Genomic DNA, 25,738 nt, shown 5'->3' on the forward strand with positions numbered 1-25,738 from the left:
GACAAATGCCCATAGCTTTCCTCCACCTAGCTACTACTTTTTCTGAATCAAATGTATATAGACATATTTTACTGTGTTTACTCACTTATTTCAGTCTGTATGTATTTCATATTGAAATATTTAAAATATTTTATATTTGTGAACGGAGGAGTAGTAGTTTGTTGCAAATATCGTGGTATATACCGTTGGAATTATGCGACAATAGTTAGCACTATACGGTAGCGTCAGCAACTTAGCAGGTGAACTTTACAAATCATTTTTATTCTATTTATAGACAGAAAACTTGGGACACATGACAGCCAAAATCTTTTGTGGTCGTATCTTCTTGCTACATGACAAAGAAACAATAAAAAGATATTGATTAGACCAGGCGTTTTGGCTCCCGAGCTCCGATGAGTCTGGGAGTGTACAAACAAATAGTTAAAAATACTAAATAAATTCAAAAAAATCTGGATTTTTGTGTGGAGAAAGATGGCTGAGTGCGTGATGTCCGCGCCAAATTTTAGAGCATTGGATGTCTGAGTAGCTCTCACAAAAAAGACAAATTTGAGGTATGTGAAAAAGTTTACTGTTTGTGCACTGTTCGGCCTTGATTTTTTTTTTCCTGTGAGCTATTCAGATGTCCAAATGCTTTGAAATTTGGAACGCACCTCGCGCACTCAAACATCTTCCATGCAAAAATATGTTTTTTTTGAATTTATTGTTCGTGTGAGCCAGGGTTCAGAATTGGATATTCGATATTGATTGATTTTTTAATTGTCTCAGGGTGGGACATCTTGACGCTGTCGATGTAGATCCTAGCATAGTGGATGTCGGAGGGCCCCTGCTTGGTCACGACCTTGATGCAGGGCTAGATGCACCAAAAGTTAACTCCTCGGAAATTGAGGGGTTAGGTTTTGAAGTTCCTTATAGAAAAAACACCCTCGGGTCTCTTTATTCATCAGTGGACAAATTCATCATATGTGATTTAACATGCTCAACCAGATTAACAGGGATTACATCATAAACAGTAAAGTAATGAGCAAGATGAAAAGCCTTTCTACTAGCCAACACATGTGCTAAAACTGAAGCTTAAACCCCCGCGGGGACGAGACCGCCACACCGACACCACCTCATGGCACTCCATCTCAATCATCACATCCACGAACCAGTTATGAAGGTTATTTGAGGACTTCAAGTTCAGGAGAAGGGCTAGAGATGCTTCCAAGCTCTTTAGAGAGTGTTTTTGTTGTTGCGGGAAAACATGTGAATTTTACAAATCATATTTTATTTTATTTATAGATAGAAAAATTGGGACACATCAAAAGCCAAACTCTCGTGTGATTTTAATATCTCATTACTGATAAAGAATCATTCAAAGAATTATTTTCGAAAGGAAAATATGTACAAAGAAGTTGCACATAATGCTAGAGTCAGATACACATGTTTCTTTCTTTTTTGATGGTACACACATGTTTCCTTTTAATTAGGGGAAGATCTCCATGTTTCTTTAGCAAAAAATCTATATTTTGAGAAGAGATTCCCATGTTTTCTTTTCTTGAGAACCATGCTCCTGTGATGGATGACCTATGATCCAGTAAGACCCAGTTTGGAAGTACTACATTTGGGCCTACAGCTGTACGAATCCAGTAAAGGCTAAGCCCAGTACAACTACTTGTCTCTCAGTACTGTAGGGCCCAATAGAATTATAGCCCGAGCCAAAAAGGGATTGCACGGGCCGGAATCCCATTTCGACCTCATCCACGACGCGACGCACCCGCCGCGCCTCCGGCGCACGACGCGCCCGCCCTTGCCATCGTCTTCACTGCCCTCGCCGGCCGTGACACGCTCGCTGCACGCCGCTCGTTCCTCCTCCACGCTCGCTGCCACAAGCGATGCCTCCTCCCACCGTCCCCTTCTTCCTCACCTCCACCACGCTCGCCACCGCCGCGAAACCGCAACGGCAGCAGCTACCGGCGCAGCCGCCGTCATGCGGCGCCCAAACCCCAGCCGACTCCCTCGCCGCGTCGTACACCGCGCGCATGCGGCTCAACCCGCACCTCGCGCTCCGCTTGTTCGACCACCTGCTCCGCTCCGGCGCCGACCCGGACCCCATAGCGTACGCGCTCGCCCTGGCCCGCTGCGCGCGGGCGCGGGCCCACCCCGCTGCCGCGCAGCTCCACGGGCACGCCGCCAAGCGCGGGGCCGCGTCCCACCGCCGCGTGCGCAACGGGCTCATCCACGCCTACTCCGTCTGCGGGATGCTCCGCGACGCGCGCAAGGTGTTCGACTATGGGCCCGAGGTGGACATGATCGCCTGGAACTGCCTGCTGCGAGGGTACGCGCATGTCAGGGACGCAGGAGCACTCCGGGAGTTCTTCGCGCGGATGCCAGCCCGAGACTCGGTCTCTTGGAACACGGTCATTGCATGGTGTGTTGTGAATGGGGAGCATGAGGAGGCAGTTGCGGTGTTCCGGGAGATGCTTGCGAGCAATGAGTGCCAGCCTGATAGGGTGACATTGGTGAGCGTAATCTCAGCAATCGCGTACTTGGGAGCACTTGCGCAGGGGCTCTGGGCACATGCATATGTTTGCAGGAAAGAGATTGAGGTCGATGAGAAGTTGAGCTCAGCTCTAATAAACATGTACTCCAAGTGTGGTTTCATTGAGGGTTCAGTTTATGTGTTTGAAAATTCGTGTGCGCTGAGGAGCGTGGATACCTGGAATGCGATGTTAGCTGGTTTCACAGCAAGTGGCTGCAGTGAAAGAGCTTTGGATCTTTTTGCTAGAATGGAGTCATCTGGGTTCATGCCTAACAAAATTACGTTTAACAGTTTACTGAATGCTTGCAGCCACGGGGGGTTTGTTGAGGAAGGTATTGGTTATTTTGAGAGAATGACAAATTCGTATAGTATTGAGCCCGACATTGCCCACTATGGTTGTATGGTGGATCTGTTTTGCCGCGCGGGGCTGTTTGAGAAGGCAGAGGAGATGATTCAGATGATGCCAATGGAGCCAGATGCTGCTGTGTGGAAGGCCCTAGTTGGTGCTTGTAGAACTTACAACAACTTCGAGTTGGGAAAGAAGGCAGGCCACAGGCTTATCGAGGCTGCACCGAATGATCATGCAGGGTATGTGTTACTATCCAACATTTATGCGCTGGATGGCAACTGGAAAGGAGTGCATAAGGTGAGGAAGCTGATGTTGGATTGTGGAGTGCAGAAGGTACCTGGGAGCAGTTCAATAGAACTTGATGGTGTTATTCATGAGTTCATATCTGGAGATAAAAGTCACTCAAGGAAGAGGGATGTATATGAGATGCTAAGCGAGATATGCCAGCAGTTGAAAATTGCGGGATATGCTCCAGACACCTCCCAAGTGCTGCTAGATATTGATGATGAGGATGTGAAAGAGAGTTCACTTGCTCTTCACAGCGAGAAGCTTGCACTTGCCTTTGGGTTGATTAGCACTGCACCTGGGACACCAATTAGAATTGTAAAGAACCTCCGGGTCTGTGGAGACTGTCATAATGCGATAAAACTTCTAAGCAAGATTTATGGGAGGTGCATTATTGTTAGGGATGCAAATCGATTTCATCGTTTCAGAGAAGGGTCTTGTTCTTGCGGAGATTACTGGTAACCTTTCAGATGAGCTGCAGTTCAGTTCCGTTAGTTTCTTGTTACACAGAAATATATAGCATGCTAGAAATGTTCTGGCAATGATTATACTTGTCCATTTGAGAAAGATTTTTAGATGGGCCATGAAGCTCTTGACTCGATTTCATGTCTCTTAAATGCTAAGCTACCCATAAACCAACACCATGATGACCACCCTCTTGTGTCTACACAACTTGAAACCTAATTATTGTCCTTTTCAGTCCCCATGATTCAATACTGAACATGAATCTGAGATGTATGCCCTACGCAAAAGTGCCATTAAATTCCGATAATTATACATCCTTTCAAATGGTAGGGACTAGAAATCATCAATTACCTGTTACATACTTAATGCTGTTTTCCAAATGTCATTACTGTCATCATACAGTTGAGGATGACTGCTTCACATAAACTCACATTTGAATGAGAAAAGCGTAAGCCACAGGACCAACTAGGCCTTCTGCTTTTAGTTTTGGCATGTGAACTGAGACCTTGTCCGTTTCTTTTTCATCTCACACCAAGTATTAGCCTTTATGTTATATTTTTTCTGCACATGATAGATACGTCTACATTGTAGTAGCCTTGTAGGTACATATATATTTGCAGATTTTCCATAAGCCATTTGATTGCACATTCTTTGGCGAAGGCTGAGGTTGATGGATTTAACTTGCTGTTGTGTTCTTCGGTAACTGCCCTTGAGGGCATCAGAAACTCATGTACTAAAGTTTTTAACTCCTGGGATAGCAGTTACCCACTACCACTTTTATGATAGTATTATTATCTCCCTTGCTACCTGTTGTTGATTTCAGAAGAGACATGAAGCGTTCTGCACAAGTGGGTAATTATTGAATTTATGAACCATCTAAAGAGTGAGATTGGTAACAAGGACAAAGATCAACACTATTGGATATAAGTAATCACTTCCACCGTGCTCTTGTTATTACTACCTGGTGGTCTGGTGGATGTAGGAGCTTTGCTTTTGAATGAAAGGACAGTGGATGATGCAAACGCATGCCTATTTGGCATTATAGCATGGGTGCTGTCTGACGGGAAGGCTTCCTAGGTGTAAGTATCACATTCTTGAAGGTGTAGTTTTCTTTGCTAGCGAAACTTTGCATGATTGCATCAAAGCCAGTAATCTTAAAGTTTAACTCTTAGATGTCAAAATTGAATGTTTACTCTTATCTGTGCAATTATATTAATATTTGCATCTGCATGTGATATTTTGCAAGGACATTTTCATGATAAAGAGGAAGGATGTAAAGCATCATACATCTTCACTCTTCACATCATATGATGTTTGCCATTGCTTTATAGAAAGCACCAGACTTAGAGAGACTGGACAACAGTTAATCTAATCAACCTTGTCCCATGTAAAACAGGACGTTCTAACATTTGTAAACATTTCGAATGGTTAGTTGATTGCTAATCGAACGGGAATCTCCAATAGTGTGACGCTGGTTATCTCAAAGCTTTGCTGCATCTGATTTTGGGTGAGGTAAAGGGGGGAGAACTCCAAAGACAAACCAAAGCTGTCTTTCATGCAAGCGACCACTTTGCTGTGGAGTGTTTGAGCCATTATTTTGACAATTTATAGATAACATTTTCTCTACCATTGAGTGGTGTGTTTTGCATTCATCCAAGATTATGTTGAGGGGTATTAGAAATAACTATTGTTAGACTATTATATGTTCCCTTAGGCACCAGAAAGTTCTACACGGCATTAGTAAGCGACCAGATGTGGTACATTATGATTACAAATTGATTTTCTTCTCTCTCTTCACACAAGGCAACATACACACGCATGCATGCACATACGCACACGCACATAATGTTATATGATAGTGTAGAATGCCCTAGCTCCACGCCAATCATTAACAGGTTGGCCTTAATAAACAGCCTGCTGCCCTTATCAACACTATTAGTTTATTTTCCTCTTGGGGGAAGTTCTTTAGTGTTCCCCAGATATGCATTTTGTATTTTGCACCCTATGCCCTAGTTTGTAGCTCTAATCACTGCTCTAGAGTATAATAAGACCATTAGCGTACGCCATAATGCATAATTAGGGTTTAGAATAATCGGTAATATTTACCGCTTTGTATGAATCATAGCCCACGAGGAAGGTTTCACCTAACATCGACCTTTACCAAAAATATACTCACTTGCATCTCGCGTGGAGCTGGCTTTGCCATGGACTGTGCTTTGTTTATGGTTTACAGAAAGGTGTAACATACGCTTTCCTAAGCACAATTAGAGATCCTGTACCCTAGCACATGGGAACAAATGCTGAATTAACACAGAGGTGTACTCACAATGTGGAGATACTATGGGCCAACTTGCCCTGTAATCGAATCATCCATGTTCAACTCAAATCATTCATCCTTGGTAATGATCCCGTTAAGACTGCTTTTGTGCTCTTTGCTTCTCGATACATCTTGGTAGTAAGTGTTTGCACAAACTTTTGTAGCATGTAGTACAAACTATGATAGGTATGGTGGATTGTTTGGTCGTTTTCTTTTTTCTTTTACTTTGAGGAAGCTTAGCATGTTTGAATCAAATCCCTTTATAGCAAGTGTTTGCACAAACTTTTGTAGCATGTAGTACAAACTATGATAGGCATGGTGGATTGTTTGGTGTGTTCTTTTTATACTTTGAGGAAGCTTAGCATGTTCAAATCAAAACTCTTTATATTTGTTCTGGATATTAGATAATTTCTCTTAATAAAAAACCTAAATCATTTGCTGTGTGCTGTTCTGATGATGTTCAAATTTTAAAAGGCGAAGTTGTGATTATTTTTTTCCTGGGAAGAAAAAAAGACATCCGTTCAGAACTTGCTAAGCAGGACAGTAAATACAGGGAGCAGATTCTGAGAGATGAACGAATCCGATGTCGAAACTCTTACCCCATTCTAGCAGGGGGTGTGTATTTTAGCTTTAGACTTACCCGCTAAAGAGACGATTGCCAGCTAATCTCGCGCAGGCATTATTCCATTTGTTTACTTACAGCTCTTTGGCTGCTATTTGTTGGAGCTTCTTTTGTTTGCAGGAATCAATCCTCTGCTCTCACTCACACCAGACGAATGGATGGATTGTCCTGCTGCCAACATGTAGGACCTAAACTCATGTATGTAGTCACTCTCATCACATCAGTACTGCCTATTTGCTCTAAATTATTTCTCTTGACAAAAAAACGCTGCTCTCATTTTCAGCTCATCCTTGACAGCAAGCTCTTCCGCGTCGTCCGTGGATAGGCTGCCCTCGCGCGCTATCCGTCCGTGATGCGATGCGATGCAGGCGCATTCGCATTGGCGCGAGAGAGCACGGATGGATGGATGGATGGACGGATGGTACTGCAACACATGAATTTGTGCGGCAATGATTGGGGAAGGGGGACATAGATCTGCGGCAACCTTTCTGGCGAGCATAATGATGCAGAAGAAGATAATCTGGTGGGCGGTCGGGTCCAGTTCCATTCCTCAATGACTGCGGCGCACGACGGGGGTGGCAATGGCATGGCATGGCACGGGTAAATGCCTTGTGCCGAGCCCGGCCAGCGCTGCCGTGCACAGGACTGGCAAAGCGCGTGCGGACGGACACCGGGTCGTGGACGGCGAAGGCCATGTGTAGGGGCTACCCTAACAAAACCAAAACCCTCTACGATACGAGGCTCACGGTCTTCTCCTCCTCGTTCTCAAAGATAAGATGAGGAGGGGAAAAGAAAAGCGGAGGCAGAGCTAAGCTGGGGAGGGGACTGGTCTCGGAATCTATCTATCTATCGAGGCTTGTTATCTACGTAGCAGCAGCAGCAGCTCGTGGTCCATGCCCTGGGCAGTTTGAAGTCGTATCCTTTCCGGTCTTTGGCCCGGCATTTCTCTCTCAAGATTCGCTACGTATATGTACGTACGTGCCTTTGCTTTATTTATTTATTTTTATCTTCTCCTTCCCGCTTTGGGGTGAACAGTTTACTAATGGCTCCACTAATGTTAGGCAGATGAGGAGGGGAAAAGGCATGGAGCGAGGGAGGGACGCTGCTGCGCTGAGTAGAAAGATAAAGAGGAATGGAGGAGGTAAGCTTAGCTTAGCTGCAGGGGAATAACTTGCACTTCACTTCTTGCAGTGTTAATCAGCATAGATGGCTTATGACACGGCTGCTTCCTTCCTTGCTGATGCTTTTCTTAAGCCCGGATTTGAAAGCTTAAGGAGGGGGGAAGGGGGAGGGGGGGCAAAAGCGTGTTTGGAGTGAATAAAAGTATTGCATGGGTAGTAGGCTTTAACTAATCTAAAGCTAGATTCGAGCCTTCGCTAACCCCGAGGCTAACGAATTGTTTTTATCCTGCTGCAGCCACAGAAAGATTGAGATTAGGAGAATCTCAACTCTGCCCTGCGGGAAAAAGCATCTCCAGCAGCTGGGGCAGACCGCAACTCCTCCTCTAATCAATCAAACAAAGGTTTCATTTTCAGCTCTGAATTTCGCAAGAAAAAGAAAACGGTATAATTCCTACTACTCCCTAGTATGAGTTTCCTACGCTCGAAAGTCCAAACAAATCTCAATCAATAATGAAATGAAATGAAATGGGACGAAAGCGGCGTTGCTTTGCCGTGGGGGGCAAAACGGCGAGGCCTCGAACGCAGCCCCTCCTAATGTTGACCACCAATTTCCCTTGAGCAAAAAACTAATGATGGCGATCATGGAGGGCGTGTAAATAATTGCCCGTGTCCACCCATTAAAGAAGTGCAAACAGTCAAATAATGATGAGCGGGGTGGGTGCACAAGTTTTACAGCCAGGCAGGCACCTTGAGAAAGCGAGCATAAACTAATGCCTGCGAGGGTTGGCAATGTCAGGGATGCCTCTTTACGCCTGCTCCTCCTCTGCTCCTGCTATGCTATGAGCGGTGCGGTGCGATGCCAAGCAAGTAAGTAACCCAGGCAGAGGGAGTTGTAACTAAAGGAAAGCAAAGGTAAACACCATGATTAAAGGGCTGTTAACAAAGGAAAGATAAAGCGGGGACGGTTAAGGTGCCCTAAACATTTTAATAAAGCTTATTAAACAAAACAGAAAACTGGCCGTGGATGGCGGTGGTGGCCAGTTTGTGACTAGGAGGAGGAGCAGAGGGCTAAAGCGGTTTGTTGCCCCTCTCTCTCTCTCTCTCTCTCTCTCTCTCTCTCTCCTCTCTCTCTGTGGTTAACCATGCACAAAAACTAGTAGGGCCTCTGGTGGTGGTGGTCAAGAAGAACTAGTAGTAGTACTAGCAGTGTAGTCCTACAAATGCCACAAGCCTTTGCCTCCACACTCCCTCTAGCTATGTAAGCATGGTCTATGCGTCTCCCTCTTTTCCTAGCTCATCTTCTTCCTACGCCTCTCGCCGGAACCCCTAGCGCCACAATCTGCAGCGGCCGCCCCTCCTTTTCTTGCCGTTTCTGTCCATAGCCTCGCTGCCTTAAGAGCTTTTGCCCATCGCATTGCCCACACGGCCCTACCCGACCAGAGCACTTCGTCTTCCCTCTCGGCTGCCTCTCGGGTTCTTTCGGCCAGCGGAGGAATCCATTTGCTACGCTTGTTGTGCGAGCAGGCAGCTAGCTAGGAGCCATGGACATGAACGAGAGCAGCGAGAAAGGGATGGAGGGCAATGGGTCCTCTGGCCCCGGCGGCGGCATCCCCGTGGAGTGGCAGAGCCAATTCAGCGGCGGCGGCTTCTCGGCGCACCAGCACCAGCATCCCCACATGATGGACTCCTTCGCGTCGGGCATGTGGTCGGCGGCCTCGCAGCATGGCGCGGGGTTCCTGGCGCCGGTGCCCGGGTTCCTCCCGCCGCCTGGCCTAGGTGGCCATTTCCCGGTGGACTCGGGCTTCATCGAGCGCGCCGCGCGATCGTCGTGCTTCGTCGGCCCCGGCGCTGGCGGTGGGATGATGGGCGCCGGCGCCTACGGCGGGGCGGGCGATCAGCACATGGGCAGCGCTTTCGGGGAGGGGTACTTGGATCATCGTAGGAAGGAAGGCGGGGACAAGGCCGAGCCGGAGCTCGCCGGGAGCGGAGGCGTGCCGAGCTCGGAGGCAGCCGGCGGAGACTGCTCGTCCAAAGGGTCAGACTCCAAGAAGAGGAGAAGGCCCAGCGAGGTATATACTGCTTGCTGTTCGTCGTGTTTCCAGCTTCAGTTCAGTACTTTTGTCAGGTGTTCAAGAACGAGCTTGTGCTTCATTCAGGCGATGGGTGGAGGCGATCAGGTTCAGTCTTCCAACGTGGCCGCTGACTCCGCAAACGAGAGCGCCCAGAGCAAAGATAAAGGCGAGGAGAGCAGCCCGGCGACGGGGACGACGACCGGCGGCAAGTCCAAGGGGAAGGGTGCCAAGGAGAGCTCCGAGAAGGAAGACTACATCCATGTCCGAGCCCGGCGCGGGCAGGCAACCAACAGCCACAGCCTTGCTGAAAGGGTACACAGATTTTGCTCACCGCTTCCTCGTTTGATTAGCATGGATGCAGTATGTATGCATTTGAGCACACGAGTGGTGCTGAAACCATGGATGTTTTTATCCTTTGTGCAGCTGAGAAGGGAGAAGATCAGTGAGAGGATGAAGCTTCTACAGGACCTTGTTCCCGGCTGCAGCAAGGTACTCCCTTTTTCCACCGAAAGAAGTTACGTGTTTCTGATCAGTCCTAGTATTTCGTAGCAAATGTAAAGGATGTTCTGTGTCTTGGACTGAATTCAGGTCACCGGGAAGGCGGTGATGCTCGACGAGATCATCAACTATGTTCAGTCCCTGCAAAGACAAGTTGAGGTAACGGCCAACAATTCGTCTGAGAATCTATCTAGGCAACCTGAGCATACATACTAGTAGGATTTTAGCTTCTCTTGAACATACTCCGTGTCAGGTGTAAGGGAAGAAGTACAATCACTGGATACAGATAACTTTTTTTTTGTTGAAACATTGATACAGATAACTGAATACTTTGCTCTAGTAAGTAGCATGTCAGTGATCACTGGATGCAGATAACTGATCAGTAGTGTGTTCTAGTAACTGGTACGTCGGTGATGGTAAACAACCACCAGAGTTTTGACGCTCGCTCCCTTTGCAATTTGCAGTTCTTATCGATGAAGCTGGCGACAGTAAACCCGAGGCTTGACCTCAACATAGAAGGGCTTCTCTCAAAGGATGTAAGAGCATCATCGCTTATATGAATTTCCTTGGACTACCAGTTGCCTGCTTTCAAGTAGTGTCTAACTAATCATGTTCATGCCAACAACAGCTTCTTCGCTTCCCTGGAGTGTCTTCGTCGTCCATGGGATTCTCCCCGGAGATGATGCACCCGCAGCTGCAGCTGTCGCAGCCGGGGCTGATGCAGGGAGGCGCCGCCGCCATGGCAAACTCGGACGTGTTCAGAAGAATCATGCAAGCGCAACTAGGAGCAAAAGATGGATCCCATTCCCAGGTTAGCATGATAGCATCTCTTCAAGCTCAACAACTGACATACATACCAGTACGTGGTTAATTACTCCAGCAACGAGCTAGTAGGAGATGACACAGCTCACTAAGATAAACAATTTAATTTGCTCCCAAAACCCCATAGTACGTCAGCAGTCAACAGCTCCCAAAGATCCACTACCTACCAATGTGCTAGATAGACCATAGTGTGACCGAGACCTACGCCTGTAGGCTAGCAGCTAGCAGCCTATTAGATTCATTCACCTGGCCTGGCCAGTAGGAGTATGAAATGAATAGTTTGAACAAGTACGTGCATGCATACTTACATAGCTAACGTGCGCGGCAGCTTCATGCATAAACAACATGTGGATGAATTACTAACATGTTGAAGCTTGCTGATAATGTTTCCGTTTGGTTTTGTTGTTTGGATTGCGCAGATGGCCCACGCATTGAATGGCCCGTTCAGCGATCACGTTGCGCAGATGGCTTACCCGTCCATGGGCTCCTCGCACTCGCACTCGCAGGACCTCAGCATCAGGCCGTCCCAGGACGCCTACCAAATGTGATTGATGAGAGATGCCATTGCCAGCCCCGAGCCTGAGAGCCACCCGGCCCGAGTTTGTTTGTCCAGCTAGCTGGCTGGCCTAGCTATCAATCACCTGACCGCCAACGGGACGGGCAGCAGAGGCCACATGCACGAGCAATATGACCACTGAAGCTGCTGCTGCTGCTGCCCGTGCGTGCGTGCAGTGCACAGCTGGAGCCTTTAACTGCGCCGTGCGTGCGTGGCCGTGTGTAAATCGATCCATGGGTGGATCGGTCGTGTTCTTGTTGTATTCGGGGCTGGAACTGGAAAAGGGGGTTGAGCCCCGCGGGGTGAAATGAAATCCTGTGGCGTGGAATGGATGGGAATTGTGCTCTGTCTGCATTTATGTGTGGTGCACGAGGCGGTGGCAGCGGCAGCGGCTGATGAATTGCTGCCGCTGCTGCTGCTGCTGCTGCTGCTGCAGGATATCTCATCCCAGGGACGCAAGCACAACCAGTACGTCCCAGAACTATGGGGGTGCATGGCGACGTTCAAACATCGAACGGGAACGGGAATCTACACCTGCACGAGTACGAATGAATGGCAAGATGATTAAGCGTCTCCGTCGATTGATTCGGTGCTCCTGGCGAGCACGAACTTTTACCAGCCCCGGTCACACGACGAAAGCCCTAGCGACCAGTGCATGCAGGTGACGCCGAAGCGGACAATGCTACGCGCACGGGTGCACGCAACCCACAGCACAGTACTACGAGTAAAACACAAGTCGATCTTTGGGGTGGTACGTAGAGTACGTATATTCTGCTCTGCGGGTGTCGTCGTGTCATCGCTAGGGGTTCCAGCCAGGACAAGGGGTTTGGCACGATCGGGATCAGTTTAATTCCTCCAACGAGAGGGGCCGCTGCTTCTAGTGTTTTGTATCTACGTCTGCCTGCGGCCTGCACACGTCGAAAACACCGGCGCAAGGCAATTCCGTGAACGCCTTTTTTTTAGGCAAACTCGGCTGTTGATCGTGCAAGGATTTATCTAGAGGAAAATATAGGAGAGAGAGATCGATCCCGGTTGGCGGTACGGTCGGAAACACCCAGCGAAGGCGACGGCGAATGGGACAATTTTCTCGCCGTGCATGCGCTCTGCTCCACGCGCGTTTCCACACTCGTCTTGTATTCTTGTTGGCCGTAGACATGTAAGTTTTCTGGCCGGCTGGTTGGCTGGCTGTCTATGGCGCACCTATGCAGCGATTTCTATCACAGGGTCGCCTGCACGGCGCCTGTTGGGGGGTGGGGGGGTGCGTTCATATTTTCGTTTTTTTATTTTTTTCCTAATGTATATATATATGAAAAAAAATACTAATCATGCATTTGATTTTTTTAAACATGTATACAAAAATGTTAATCATGTGTAAATAAATGTTTGTGACATTGAAAAAAATGTCATGTGCGTACAAAAGTGTATGTGCCATTTAAATTTTGTTTACAAAATTTATGAAAAATGTTCAAAAATGTTTTTATGACATTTTCAAAAATAATTATACAATGTAAAAAAATTGTATTAATTTTTTTCATACCATTAAAAATGTACATGAAATTTTACAGAAAAAATTCGTCGATTCAAAAAAATGTTTGTGACATTTAAAAATCTGTTTGTACAATGTTAAAAAAAAATGTTCTCATAGGTTAAAAAATTGTATTAAAAAATGTACAACGTGTATTTGGAAAGAAATATATTCAATTTTTTTTAAAAATGTACATCAAGTATTTGAAAAATATCCAAAGTGTTTCATAAAAATGTTTCACATGTGCTCTAAAAATGTACATCGGGTACTAAGGAAAAAATAAGACATGTTTGGGAGGCGGGGGGACCTATGAAAACGGACAAAGAAACAAAAAAACAAAGAAAACGAATAAAAGCAAAGAAGAAACCAAAGTATAACGAAAGAAAAAAACAATGAGGAAACAAAGAAAACCATAGCAATAGGGAAAAAAAGAAAACCGACGAAAACTGGTGGAAAACAAATAAAACGAAAGTAAAAAAAATTGTAAACCAGACCTACAGCGACCGGAGTGAGCGAACATACGCGTGCAGCGAGCACACGCGCTAAAATGGGTCGGCCTGCTACTGTCGCCCGTAGGTGATTCCTATTAGGAATCAGTACGTGCGACATATAGTCCTGGCGCGTGTGTAAAAAAATGTTTGTGACATTGAAAAGATGTCACGTGCTTATAAAAGTGTATGTGCCATTTTAAAATTTATTTGCACAATTTATGCAAAATGTTTTTATGACACTTTAAAAAAATATACAATGTAAAACCCAAATTGTGTGCTTAAAAATGTTTCATACCATTAAAAATGTAGATGACATTTTACAGAAACAATTCGTCGATTCAAAAAAAAAAATGTTTGTGACACTTAAAAATATGTTTGTACAACGTTAAAAAGATGTTCTCATAGGTTAAAAAAGGTTTATGAAATGTACAACGTGTATTTGAAAAAAATGCTATTAAAAAAGTGTTAAAAAATGTACGTCATGTATTTGAAAATGTCCAAAGTGTTTCATAAAAATGTTTCACGTCCGCTCTAAAAATGTACATTGGGTACTAAGGAAAAAATAAGACATTATAATTAAACAAAAAACCCAAAGAAAATGAATAAAAGCAAGGAAGAAACCAAAGTATAACAAAAGAAAAAAGAAAGAGAAAACAAAGAAAACCGTAGCAAAATGAAAAAAAGGAAAACCGAAGAAAACCGGTGATAAACAAATAAAATGAAAGTAAAAAATAGTTGTAAACCAGACCTACAGCGACCGAAGCGAGCGAACTTATGTGCGCAACGGGTACACACGCTAAAATGGGTCGGCCTGCTACTGTCGCCCGTAGGTGATTCCTATTAGGAATCAATACGTGCGACATATAGTCCTGGCGGGCTGTCTACGTGGTTTGCGGAGGTGGGCGGGTCGAACAAGGCCGGGAGAAAGGGAGCAGCCGTTTCCTGCTAGGTTGTGGCCCTTTGGGTCGCTTGTGCAGTCGTTGGCATGCATAATGATCTACTCAATCATAACTGTGTTGCTCAAAAGAAAAAAACTTGGTCATAACAGTAAAAAAAGCTTTTGATCAAATGCCTGGTTTTGACTATAATTTTTCATAAAGGTAAACTCTCTCTAATTTGGGGGGAGGGGATACTATTGAAAAATGCGATCTATATCAAGATTTTTTTTACTTGTGAGTTGGGTTCCGTTCCTTTGAAATATTTGGGCTTACGTGTGTCCATTGTTAGGAATAAATTAGAAAGGAGTAGATGTTAACGTTGGCAAAGGAGGCTGTTGAACGACAATTTTTCTAATCGCAACAGGTATGGGATTGAAAGACATCATGAAAAGAGCAATATTAGTTAAACAAGACCGCACTAGGGTAATTTTGCCAACAATGTTATGTGCTATCTAGAGATGTAGAAATGGCATTGTATTTGAGAGGAAATTGATTAGTGATCCTATGATAGTCGTAAAATTGATTTGTCAATGGATTACCGGTTGGTCCATTTTGCAGGTAAAGGTGTAAGAACAAAGGGAGATGTCCCCGGGGGCAAAACTCGTCGAATGAGTAGCAAATGAGGTGTATCGCGCTTCACAAGCCTTGCGGCCAGGAGTTCTGAGGATTGATGGCTGATCACCAGCGGTGCTTCTCTCTTAGGGTGCCTCTTGCTGCTCCGAATGGATGATGTCTCTTCATGCTTTAGTTTGCTTTATTATCTTCTATCATACTTGTTTAGTATAAGCCATGGTGGTTTGGAGTCTGGGATCCGGCATGTGTTGACTTGAGACTTGGAGTTGTTCATGCTTGATCCTTTTGCTACATCTAGACCCTCTTATCTAGATGATTGCAATTAGGTTGGTTTCCTTTATGGTCATGGGAGTCTGTAGCTTGTCACCTGAACCACTTGATTTCATTTATATGAAATCGGAGGGGGTGACCTCGCTTTCACTAAACAAAACTGTAAAAAAAATATTAGTTTCCATAAAAAATGTTACCCCTAAATTACTCCGATAACGACAAGTGGTGTAAAACATTTGCATTGGTTTCCGCTACGAGAGAGTTTTGCTGGATTTTTTTCACCGTGGGAGGATGGGGAGGGTGTTGTGTGCATTTTTCTGTGAGATCTGATTTTAATATGAAATATCTCTTAAACCGAGCTTCCAAACAGTTTTCATAGTTGCATTCCTTGCGTTGAGACCTCCCAAATTAGATCACATATTGACAGGCTTTGATGAACTCTTTTCTGGACGTTATGTGCTCCCATCGAGAACTAATTTGTGTCCCACTGTAACGTACTTGTGTTTCATGCTGCAAAAAAGTGGTACTCCCCACGAGCAATGTAGTCCCATGTGCTGCAACTTATGCCTTCTGTATAGTGTAACTTGCACTTCCACTGTAATGTTCTTGTGCTTCACGCCACAGCAAATTGTACTCCCATGTATTGCAAGTTGTGCTTCCTGGGTAGTGCAACTTGTGTTCCTGTTATAGTACAACTTGTACTCCTCGACGCAACATGCCAACATGTACCTCCTGCACAATGTAACGTGTACTATGCATGCAACTTGTGCTTCATGGGTGGTGCAACTTGTACTCCCCTATGCACCTAAGTAGTGCAGTATGTGCCCCCTGTGATGCACAACGGGGCACGCTTGTGATGCGTCATGGAGCACACCGTGCGCATCATGCTACTGTTGGGAATCGTAGCATAATTTTAAAATTTTCCTACGTTCACCAAGATGCATCTATGGAGTGTACTAGCAACGAGGGGAAGGGAGTGCATCTACATACCCTTGTAGATCGCGAGCGGAAGCGTTCCAATGAACGTGGATGACGGAGTCGTACTCGCCGTGATCCAAATCACCGATGACCGAGTGCCGAACGGACGGCACCTCCGCGTTCAACACACGTACGGTGCAGCGACGTCTCCTCCTTCTTGATCCAGCAAGGGGGAAGGAGAGGTTGATGGAGATCCAGCAGCACGACGGCGTGGTGGTGGATGTAGCGGCTCTCGTGCAGGGCTTCGCCGAGCTACTACGAGAGAGAGAGAGAGAGGTGTTGCAGGGGAGGAGGGAGACGCCCAAGGCTCTTGTGTGCTGCCCTCCCTCCCCCCCTTTATATAGGCCCCCTGGGGGCGCCGGCCCTGGAGATCAGATCCAAGGGGGGGGGGGCGGCGGCCAAGTGGGGGGAAGGGGTGCCTTGCCCCCCAAGGTAAGGGGGAACTCCCCCCCTAGGGTTCCCAACCCTAGGCGCATGGGGGGAGGCCCAAGGGGGGCGCCCCAGCCCACTAGGGGCTGGTTCCCTTCCACTTTCAGCCCACGGGGCCCTCCGGGACAGGTGGCCCCACCCGGTGGACCCCCGGGACCCTTCCGGTGGTCCCGGTACAATACCGATAACCCCCGAAACTTTCCCGGTGGCCGAAACTGGACTTCCTATATATAATTCTTCACCTCCGGACCATTCCGGAGCCTCTCGTGACGTACGGGATCTCATCCGGGACTCCGAACAACTTTCGGGTTTCCGCATACATATATCTCTACAACCCTAGCGTCACCGGACCTTAAGTGTGTAGACCCTACGGGTTCGGGAGACATGCAGACATGACCGAGACGCCTCTCTGGTCAATAACCAACAGCGGGATCTGGATACCCATGTTGGCTCCCACATGCTCCACGATGATCTCATCGGATGAACCACGGTGTCGAGGATTCAATCAATCCGTATGCAATTCCCTTTGTCAATCGGTATGTTACTTGCCCGAGATTCGATCGTCGGTATCCCAATACCTTGTTCAATCTCGTTACCGGCAAGTCTCTTTACTCGTACCGCAATGCATGATCCCGTGACTAACGCCTTAGTCACATTGAGCTCATTATGATGATGCATTACCGAGTGGGCCCAGAGATACCTCTCCGTTATACGGAGTGACAAATCCCAGTCTCGATCCGTGCCAACCCAACAGACACTTTCGGAGATACCCGTAGTGCACCTTTATAGTCACCCAGTTACGTTGTGACGTTTGGCACACCCAAAGCACTCCTACGGTATCCGGGAGTTGCACGATCTCATGGTCCAAGGAAAAGATACTTGACATTGGAAAAGCTCTAGCAAACGAAACTACACGATCTTTTATGCTATGCTTAGGATTGGCTCTTGTCCATCAGATCATTCTCCTAATGATGTGATCGCGTTATCAATGACATCCAATGTCCATAGCCAGGAAACCATGACTATCTGTTGATCAACGAGCTAGTCAACTAGAGGCTTACTAGGGACACTTTGTGGTCTATGTATTCACACATGTATTACGATTTCCGGACAATACAATTATAGCATGAATAATAGACAATTACCATGAACAAAGAAATATAATAATAACCATTTATTATTGCCTCTAGGGCATATTTCCAACAGTCTCCCACTTGCACTAGAGTCAATAATCTAGTTACATTGTGATGAATTGAACACCCATTGCGTCCTGGTGTTGATCATGTTTTGCCCTAGGGAGAGGTTTAGTCAACGGATCTGCTACATTCAGGTCCGTATGTACTTTACAAATATCTATGTCTCCATTTTGAACACTTTCACGAATGGAGTTGAAGCGACGCTTGATATGCCTGGTCTTCCTGTGAAACCTGGGCTCCTTCGCAAGGGCAATAGCTCCAGTGTTGTCACAGAAGAGAGTCATTGGGCCCGACGCATTGGGAATCACCCCTAGGTCGGTAATGAACTCCTTCATCCAGACTGCTTCCTGTGCTGCCTCCGAGGCTGCCATGTACTCCGCTTCACATGTAGATCCCGCCACGACGCTTTGCTTGCAACTGCACCAGCTTACTGCTCCTCTATTCAAAATATACACGTATCTGGTCTGTGACTTCGAGTCATCCAGATCTGTGTCGAAGCTAGCGTCGACGTAACCCTTTACGACGAGCTCTTCGTCACCTCCATAAACGAGAAACATATCCTTAGTCCTCTTCAGGTACTTCAGGATATTCTTGACCGCTGTCCAGTGTTCCTTGCCGGGATTACTTTGGTACCTTCCTACCAAACTTACGGCAAGGTTTATATCAGGTCTGGTACACAGCATGGCATACATAATAGACCCTATGGCCGAGGCATAGGGGATGACACTCATCTGTTCTATATCTTCTGCCGTGGTCGGGCATTGAGCCGTGCTCAATTGCACACCTTGCAATACAGGCAAGAACCCCTTCTTGGACTGATCCATACTGAACTTCTTCAATATCTTGTCAATGTATGTACTCTGTGAAAGACCAATGAGGCGTCTTGATCTATCTCTATAGATTTTGATGCCTAATATATAAGCAGCTTCTCCAAGGTCCTTCATTGAAAAACACTTATTCAAATAGGCCTTCATACTTTCCAAGAATTCTATATCATTTCCCATCAATAGTATGTCATCCACATATAATATGAGAAATGCTACAGAGCTCCCACTCACTTTCTTGTAAACACAGGCTTCTCCATAAGTCTGTGTAAACCCAAACGCTTTGATCATCTCATCAAAGCGAATGTTCCAACTCTGAGATGCTTGCACCAGCCCATAAATTGAGCGTTGGAGCTTGCATACTTTGTTAGCATTCTTAGGATCGACAAAACCTTCCGGCTGCATCATATACAACTCTTCCTTAAGGAAGCCATTAAGGAATGCCGTTTTGACGTCCATCTGCCATATCTCATAATCATAGTATGCGGCAATGGCTAACATGATTCGGACGGACTTCAGCTTCGCTACGGGTGAGAAAGTCTCATCGTAGTCAACCCCTTGAACTTGTCGATAACCCTTAGCGACAAGTCGAGCTTTGTAGATGGTCACATTACCATCTGCGTCCGTCTTCTTCTTAAAGATCCATTTGTTTTCTATGGCTCGCCGCTCATCGGGCAAGTCAGTCAAAGTCCATACTTTGTTTTCATACATGGATTCTATCTCGGATTTCATGGCTTCTAGCCATTTGTCGGAATCCGGGCCCGCCATCGCTTCTTCATAGTTCGAAGGTTCACCGTTGTCTAACAACATGATTTCCAGGACAGGGTTGCCGTACCACTCTGGTGCGGAACGTGTCCTTGTGGACCTACGAAGTTCAGCAACTTGATCTGAAGCTTCATGATCATCATCATTAACTTCCTCCCCAGTCGGTGTAGGCACCACAGGAACATTTTCCCGCGCTGCGCTACTTTCCGGTTCGGAAGGGGTGACTATCACCTCATCAAGTTCCACTTTCCTCCCACTCAATTCTTTCGAGAGAAACTCCTTCTCTAGAAAGGACCCGTTCTTGGCAACGAAGATCTTGCCTTCGGATCTGAGGTAGAAGGTATACCCAATAGTTTCCTTAGGGTATCCTATGAAGACGCATTTTTCCGATTTGGGTTCGAGCTTTTCAGGTTGAAGTTTCTTGACATAAGCATCGCATCCCCAAACTTTTAGAAACGACAGCTTAGGTTTCTTCCCAAACCATAATTCATACGGTGTCGTCTCAACGGATTTAGACGGTGCCCTATTTAAAGCGAATGCGGCAGTCTCTAAAGCATAACCCCAAAATGAGAGCGGTAAATCAGTAAGAGACATCATAGATCGCACCATATCCAATAGAGTGCGATTACGACGTTTGGACACACCATTTCTCTGAGGTGTTCCAGGCGGCGTGAGTTGTGAAACTATTCCACATTTCCTTAAGTGTGTACCAAATTCGTGACTTAAATATTCTCCACCACGATCTGATCGTAAGAATTTTATTTTTCTGTCACGTTGATTCTCGACTTCACTCTGAAATTCCTTGAACTTTTCAAAGGTTTCAGACTTGTGTTTCATTAGGTAGACATACCCATATCTACTTAAATCATCAGTGAGAGTGAGAACATAACGATATCCTCCGCGAGCCTCAACACTCATTGGACCGCACACATCGGTATGTATGATTTCCAATAAGTTGGTTGCTCGCTCCATTGTTCCGGAGAACGGAGTCTTGGTCATCTTACCCATGAGGCATGGTTCGCACGTGTCAAATGATTCGTAATCAAGAGACTCCAAAAGTCCATCTGCATGGAGCTTCTTCATGCGCTTGACACCAATGTGACCAAGGCGGCAGTGCCACAAGTATGTGGGACTATCGTTATCAACTTTACATCTTTTGGTATTCACACTATGAACATGTGTAACATCACGTTCGAGATTCATCAAAAATAAACCATTGACCAGCGGGGCATGACCATAAAACATATCTCTCAAATAAATAGAACAACCATTATTCTCAGATTTAAATGAGTAGCCATCTCGAATTAAACGAGATCCAGATACAATGTTCATGCTCAAAGCTGGCACTAAATAACAATTATTGAGGTTTAAAACTAATCCCGTGGGTAGATGCAGAGGTAGCGTGCCAACGGCGATCACATCGACCTTGGAACCATTCCCGACGCGCATCGTCACCTCGTCCTTTGCCAGTCTCCGTTTATTCCGTAGTTCCTGTTTTGAGTTACAAATATGAGCAACCGCACCGGTATCAAATACCCAGGAGCTACTACGAGTACTGGTAAGGTACACATCAATTACTAGTATATCACATATACCTTGGGTGTTGCCGGCCTTCTTCTTGTCCGCTAAGTATTTGGGGCAGTTCCGCTTCCAGTGACCACTTCCCTTGCAATAAAAGCACTCAGTCTCGGGCTTGGGTCCATTCTTTGACTTCTTCCCGGAAACTGGCTTACCGGGCGCGGCAACTCCCTTGCCGTCCTTCTTGAAGTTCTTCTTACCCTTGCCCTTCTTGAACTTAGTGGTTTTATTCACCATCAACACTTGATGTTCTTTTCTGATCTCTACCTCAGCTGATTTCAGCATTGAATATACCTCGGGAATGGTCTTTTCCATCCCCTGCATATTGTAGTTCATCACAAAGCTCTTGTAGCTTGGTGGAAGCGACTGGAGGATTCTGTCAATGACCGCGTCATCCGGGAGATTATCTCCCAGCTGAGACAAGCGGTTGTGCAACCCAGACATTCTGAGTATGTGCTCACTAACAGAACTGTTCTCCTCCATTTTACAGCTGAAGAACTTGTCGGAGACATCATATCTCTCGACCCGGGCATCAGCTTGAAAAACCAGTTTCAGCTCCTCGAACATCTCATATGCTCCATGTTTCTCAAAACGCTTTTGGAGACCCGGTTCTAAGCTGTAAAGCATGCCGCACTGAACGAGGGAGTAATCATCAGCATGCTGCTGCCAAGCGTTCATAACGTCTTGGTTCTCAGGGATTGGTGCTTCACCTAGCGGTGCTTCTAAGACATAATCTTTCTTGGCTGCTATGAGGATGATCCTCAGGTTCCGGACCCAGTCCGTATAGTTGCTGCCATCATCTTTCAGCTTGGTTTTCTCTAGGAACGCGTTGAAATTGAGGACAACGTGGGCCATTTGATCTACAATACATAGTGTAAAGATTTAGACTAAGTTCATGATAATTAAGTTCATATAATCAAATTATTTAATGAACTCCCACTCAGATAGACATCCCTCTAGTCATCTAAGTGAAACATGATCCGAATTCGACTAGGCCGTGTCCGATCATCACGTGAGACGGACTAGTCAAGATCGGTGAACATCTCCATGTTGATCGTATCTTCTATACGACTCATGCTCGACCTTTCGGTCCTCCGTGTTCAGAGGCCATGTCTGTACATGCTAGGCTCGTCAAGTGAACCTAAGTGTATTGCGTGTGTTCCGAGGCCATGTCTGTACATGCTAGGCTCGTCAACACCCGTTGTATTCGAACGTTAGAATCTATCACACCCGATCATCACGTGGTGCTTCGAAACAACGAACCTTCGCAACGGTGCACAGTTAGGGTGAACACTTTCTTGAAATTATTATAAGGGATCATCCTACTTGCTACCATCGTTCTAAGCAAATAAGATGCAAAAACATGATAAACATCACATGCAATCAAATAGTGACATGATATGGCCAATATCATCATGCTCCTTTGATCTCCATCTTCGGGCACCATGATCATCTTTGTCACCGGCATGACACCATGATCTCCATCATCATGATCTCCATCATTGTGTCTTCATGAAGTCGCCACGCCAACGATTACTTCTACTTCTATGGCTAACGCGTTTAGCAATAAAGTAAAGTAATTTACATGGCGTTTATTTAATGACACGCAGGTCATACAAAATAATAAAGACAACTCCTATGGCTCCTGCCGGTTGTCATACTCATCGACATGCAAGTCGTGATTCCTATTACAAGAATATGATCAATCTCATACATCACATATATCATTCATCACATCTTCTGGCCATATCACATCACATAGCACTTGCTGCAAAAACAAGTTAGACGTCCTCTAATTGTTGTTGCAAGTTTTTACGTGGTTTGTAGGTTTCTAGCAAGAATGATTTCTTACCTACGTATGACCACAACGTGATTTGCCAATTTCTATTTACCCTTCATAAGGACCCTTTTCATCGAATCCGTTCCGACTAAAGTAGGAGAGACAGACACCCGCTAGCCACCTTATGCAACTAGTGCATGTCAGTCGGTGGAACCAGTCTCACGTAAGCGTACGTGTAAAGTCGGTCCGGGCCGGTTCATCCTACAATGCCGCCGAAACAAGAAACGACTAGTAGCGGCAAGAAGAATTGGCAAACTCAACGCCCACAACTGCTTTGTGTTCTACTCGTGCATAGTAACTACGCATAGGCCTGGCTCATGATGCCACTGTTGGGAATCGTAGCATAATTTTAAAATTTTCCTACGTTCACCAAGATGCATCTATGGAGTGTACTAGCAACGAGGGGAAGGGAGTGCATCTACATACCCTTGTAGATCGCGAGCGGAAGCGTTCCAATGAACGTGGATGACGGAGTCGTACTCGCCGTGATCCAAATCACCGATGACCGAGTGCCGAACGGACGGCACCTCCGCGTTCAACACACGTACGGTGCAGCGACGTCTCCTCCTTGTTGATCCAGCAAGGGGGAAGGAGAGGTTGATGGAGATCCAGCAGCACGACGGCGTGGTGGTGGATGTAGCGGGTCTCGTGCAGGGCTTCGCCGAGCTACTACTACTACGAGAGAGAGAGGTGTTGCAGGGGAGGAGGGAGGCGCCCAAGGCTCTTGTGTGCTGCCCTCCCTCCCCCCCTTTATATAGGCCCCCTGGGGGGGCGCCGGCCCTGGAGATCAGATCCAAGGGGGGGGGGGGCGGCGGCCAAGTGGGGGAAGGGGTGCCTTGCCCCCCAAGGCAAGGGGGAACTCCCCCCCTAGGGTTCCCAACCCTAGGCGCATGGGGGGAGGCCCAAGGGGGGCGCCCCAGCCCACTAGGGGCTGGTTCCCTTCCACTTTCAGCCCACGGGGCCCTCCGGGACAGGTGGCCCCACCCGGTGGACCCCCGGGACCCTTCCGGTGGTCCCGGTACAATATCGATAACCCCCGAAACTTTCCCGGTGGCCGAAACTGGACTTCCTATATATAATTCTTCACCTTCGGACCATTCCGGAACCTCTCGTGACGTCCGGGATCTCATCCGGGACTCCGAACAACTTTCGGGTTTCCGCATACATATATCTCTACAACCTTAGCGTCACCGGACCTTAAGTGTGTAGACCCTACGGGTTCGGGAGACATGCAGACATGACCGAGACGCCTCTCTGGTCAATAACCAACAGCGGGATCTGGATACCCATGTTGGCTCCCACATGCTCCACGATGATCTCATCGGATGAACCACGGTGTCGAGGATTCAATCAATCCGTATGCAATTCCCTTTGTCAATCGGTATGTTACTTGCCCGAGATTCGATCGTCGGTATCCCAATACCTTGTTCAATCTCGTTACCGGCAAGTCTCTTTACTCGTACCGCAATGCATGATCCCGTGACTAACGCCTTAGTCACATTGAGCTCATTATGATGATGCATTACCGAGTGGGCCCAGAGATACCTCTCCGTTATACGGAGTGACAAATCCCAGTCTCGATCCGTGCCAACCCAACAGACACTTTCGGAGATACCCGTAGTGCACCTTTATAGTCACCCAGTTACGTTGTGACGTTTGGCACACCCAAAGCACTCCTACGGTATCCGGGAGTTGCACGATCTCATGGTCCAAGGAAAAGATACTTGACATTGGAAAAGCTCTAGCAAACGAAACTACACGATCTTTTATGCTATGCTTAGGATTGGGTCTTGTCCATCACATCATTCTCCTAATGATGTGATCCCGTTATCAATGACATCCAATGTCCATAGCCAGGAAACCATGACTATCTGTTGATCAACGAGCTAGTCAACTAGAGGCTTACTAGGGACACTTTGTGGTCTATGTATTCACACATGTATTACGATTTCCGGACAATACAATTATAGCATGAATAATAGACAATTACCATGAACAAAGAAATATAATAATAACCATTTATTATTGCCTCCAGGGCATATTTCCAACAGCTACAACTTGTATTCCCACCTTTTTTTTACAATGCACGGAAAAAAGGTAAAAAACCAAAAGAAAAGAAAGGGAAAATACCATTTCATTGGGGAACATAGTACAAATTTAGAAAATTACTATCTGTACAAACACAACCAGGAACACTATAAAGATGCATGGATAGATCAGTCTCACCAATACAACACAACGAAGATGAAGTAGATGTTGATGAAGATTTGAAGATTCCCACAACTAGGTATTACCTCTCAGCCGCGAGAATTTTCCCCAATCGAGAATCGAATGTACGGCCCCTCTGCTACAAAGCGTACCATATCAGTGATTCGACAACACTTCATCATCTAGGACAATGAGCTACTAGTAGAGAACTAGAGACGGAGCAGCCTTCCGGCGTGAGAGAAAGATCACACAAATGGGAGGGGGCGCAACCTTGGACTTGTGTGTCTTTGGGGGTTGCCCCTCCCCTCTATTTATAGATGGACATGGGTGCGACTTGGAGGAGGGGCAGCCCCCTCCTAAGGCTGGCAAACAAAGGGGAGGGAAATCCTCCCACGACCCCCTCCCCCCGACACCAAGTGCCCCCCCCCCGGATGGGAGGGGCCAAACCACCTTGGGACCAATGTGGCGCATGTGGCTACTGCCTCTTGGACCAGC

The 25,738-nt window shown here is 46.4% G+C and overlaps 2 protein-coding genes across 2 annotated transcripts; both read left to right on the forward strand.

The window, feature by feature from the left end:
* Positions 1-1,704: 1,704 nt before the first annotated feature.
* Positions 1,705-3,732, forward strand: LOC123121806 (pentatricopeptide repeat-containing protein At5g48910). Its single transcript, XM_044541869.1, has one exon. It carries the CDS (start codon positions 1,875-1,877, stop codon positions 3,615-3,617), a length of 1,743 nt encoding a protein of 580 aa, XP_044397804.1. The 5' UTR covers positions 1,705-1,874; the 3' UTR covers positions 3,618-3,732.
* Positions 3,733-9,148: 5,416 nt separating this feature from the next.
* Positions 9,149-11,974, forward strand: LOC123121807 (transcription factor bHLH49). The gene is made up of 7 exons (XM_044541870.1): positions 9,149-9,749; positions 9,837-10,064; positions 10,176-10,241; positions 10,341-10,409; positions 10,715-10,786; positions 10,879-11,061; positions 11,492-11,974. The coding sequence occupies exons 1-7, from the start codon at positions 9,222-9,224 to the stop codon at positions 11,618-11,620; spliced, it is 1,275 nt and encodes a 424-aa protein (XP_044397805.1). The 5' UTR covers positions 9,149-9,221; the 3' UTR covers positions 11,621-11,974.
* The last annotated feature ends 13,764 nt before the right edge of the window (positions 11,975-25,738 follow it).

The sequence above is a fragment of the Triticum aestivum genome, chromosome 5D, assembly GCF_018294505.1.
Source record: "Triticum aestivum cultivar Chinese Spring chromosome 5D, IWGSC CS RefSeq v2.1, whole genome shotgun sequence".
Lineage (NCBI taxonomy): Eukaryota > Viridiplantae > Streptophyta > Magnoliopsida > Poales > Poaceae > Triticum > Triticum aestivum.

What these genes read in the sequence shown, in the direction of transcription:
- LOC123121806 (XM_044541869.1), top strand. Translation starts at nt 1,875, where the DNA reads ATGCCTCCTCCCACCGTCCCCTTCTTCCTCACCTCCACCACGCTCGCC.
- LOC123121807 (XM_044541870.1), top strand. Translation starts at nt 9,222, where the DNA reads ATGGACATGAACGAGAGCAGCGAGAAAGGGATGGAGGGCAATGGGTCC. An exon ending in TTGTTCCCGGCTGCAGCAAG is followed by an intron (nt 10,242 to 10,340) that starts GTACTCCCTTTT and finishes GACTGAATTCAG; the next exon opens with GTCACCGGGAAGGCGGTGAT. An exon ending in AAGATGGATCCCATTCCCAG is followed by an intron (nt 11,062 to 11,491) that starts GTTAGCATGATA and finishes TGGATTGCGCAG; the next exon opens with ATGGCCCACGCATTGAATGG.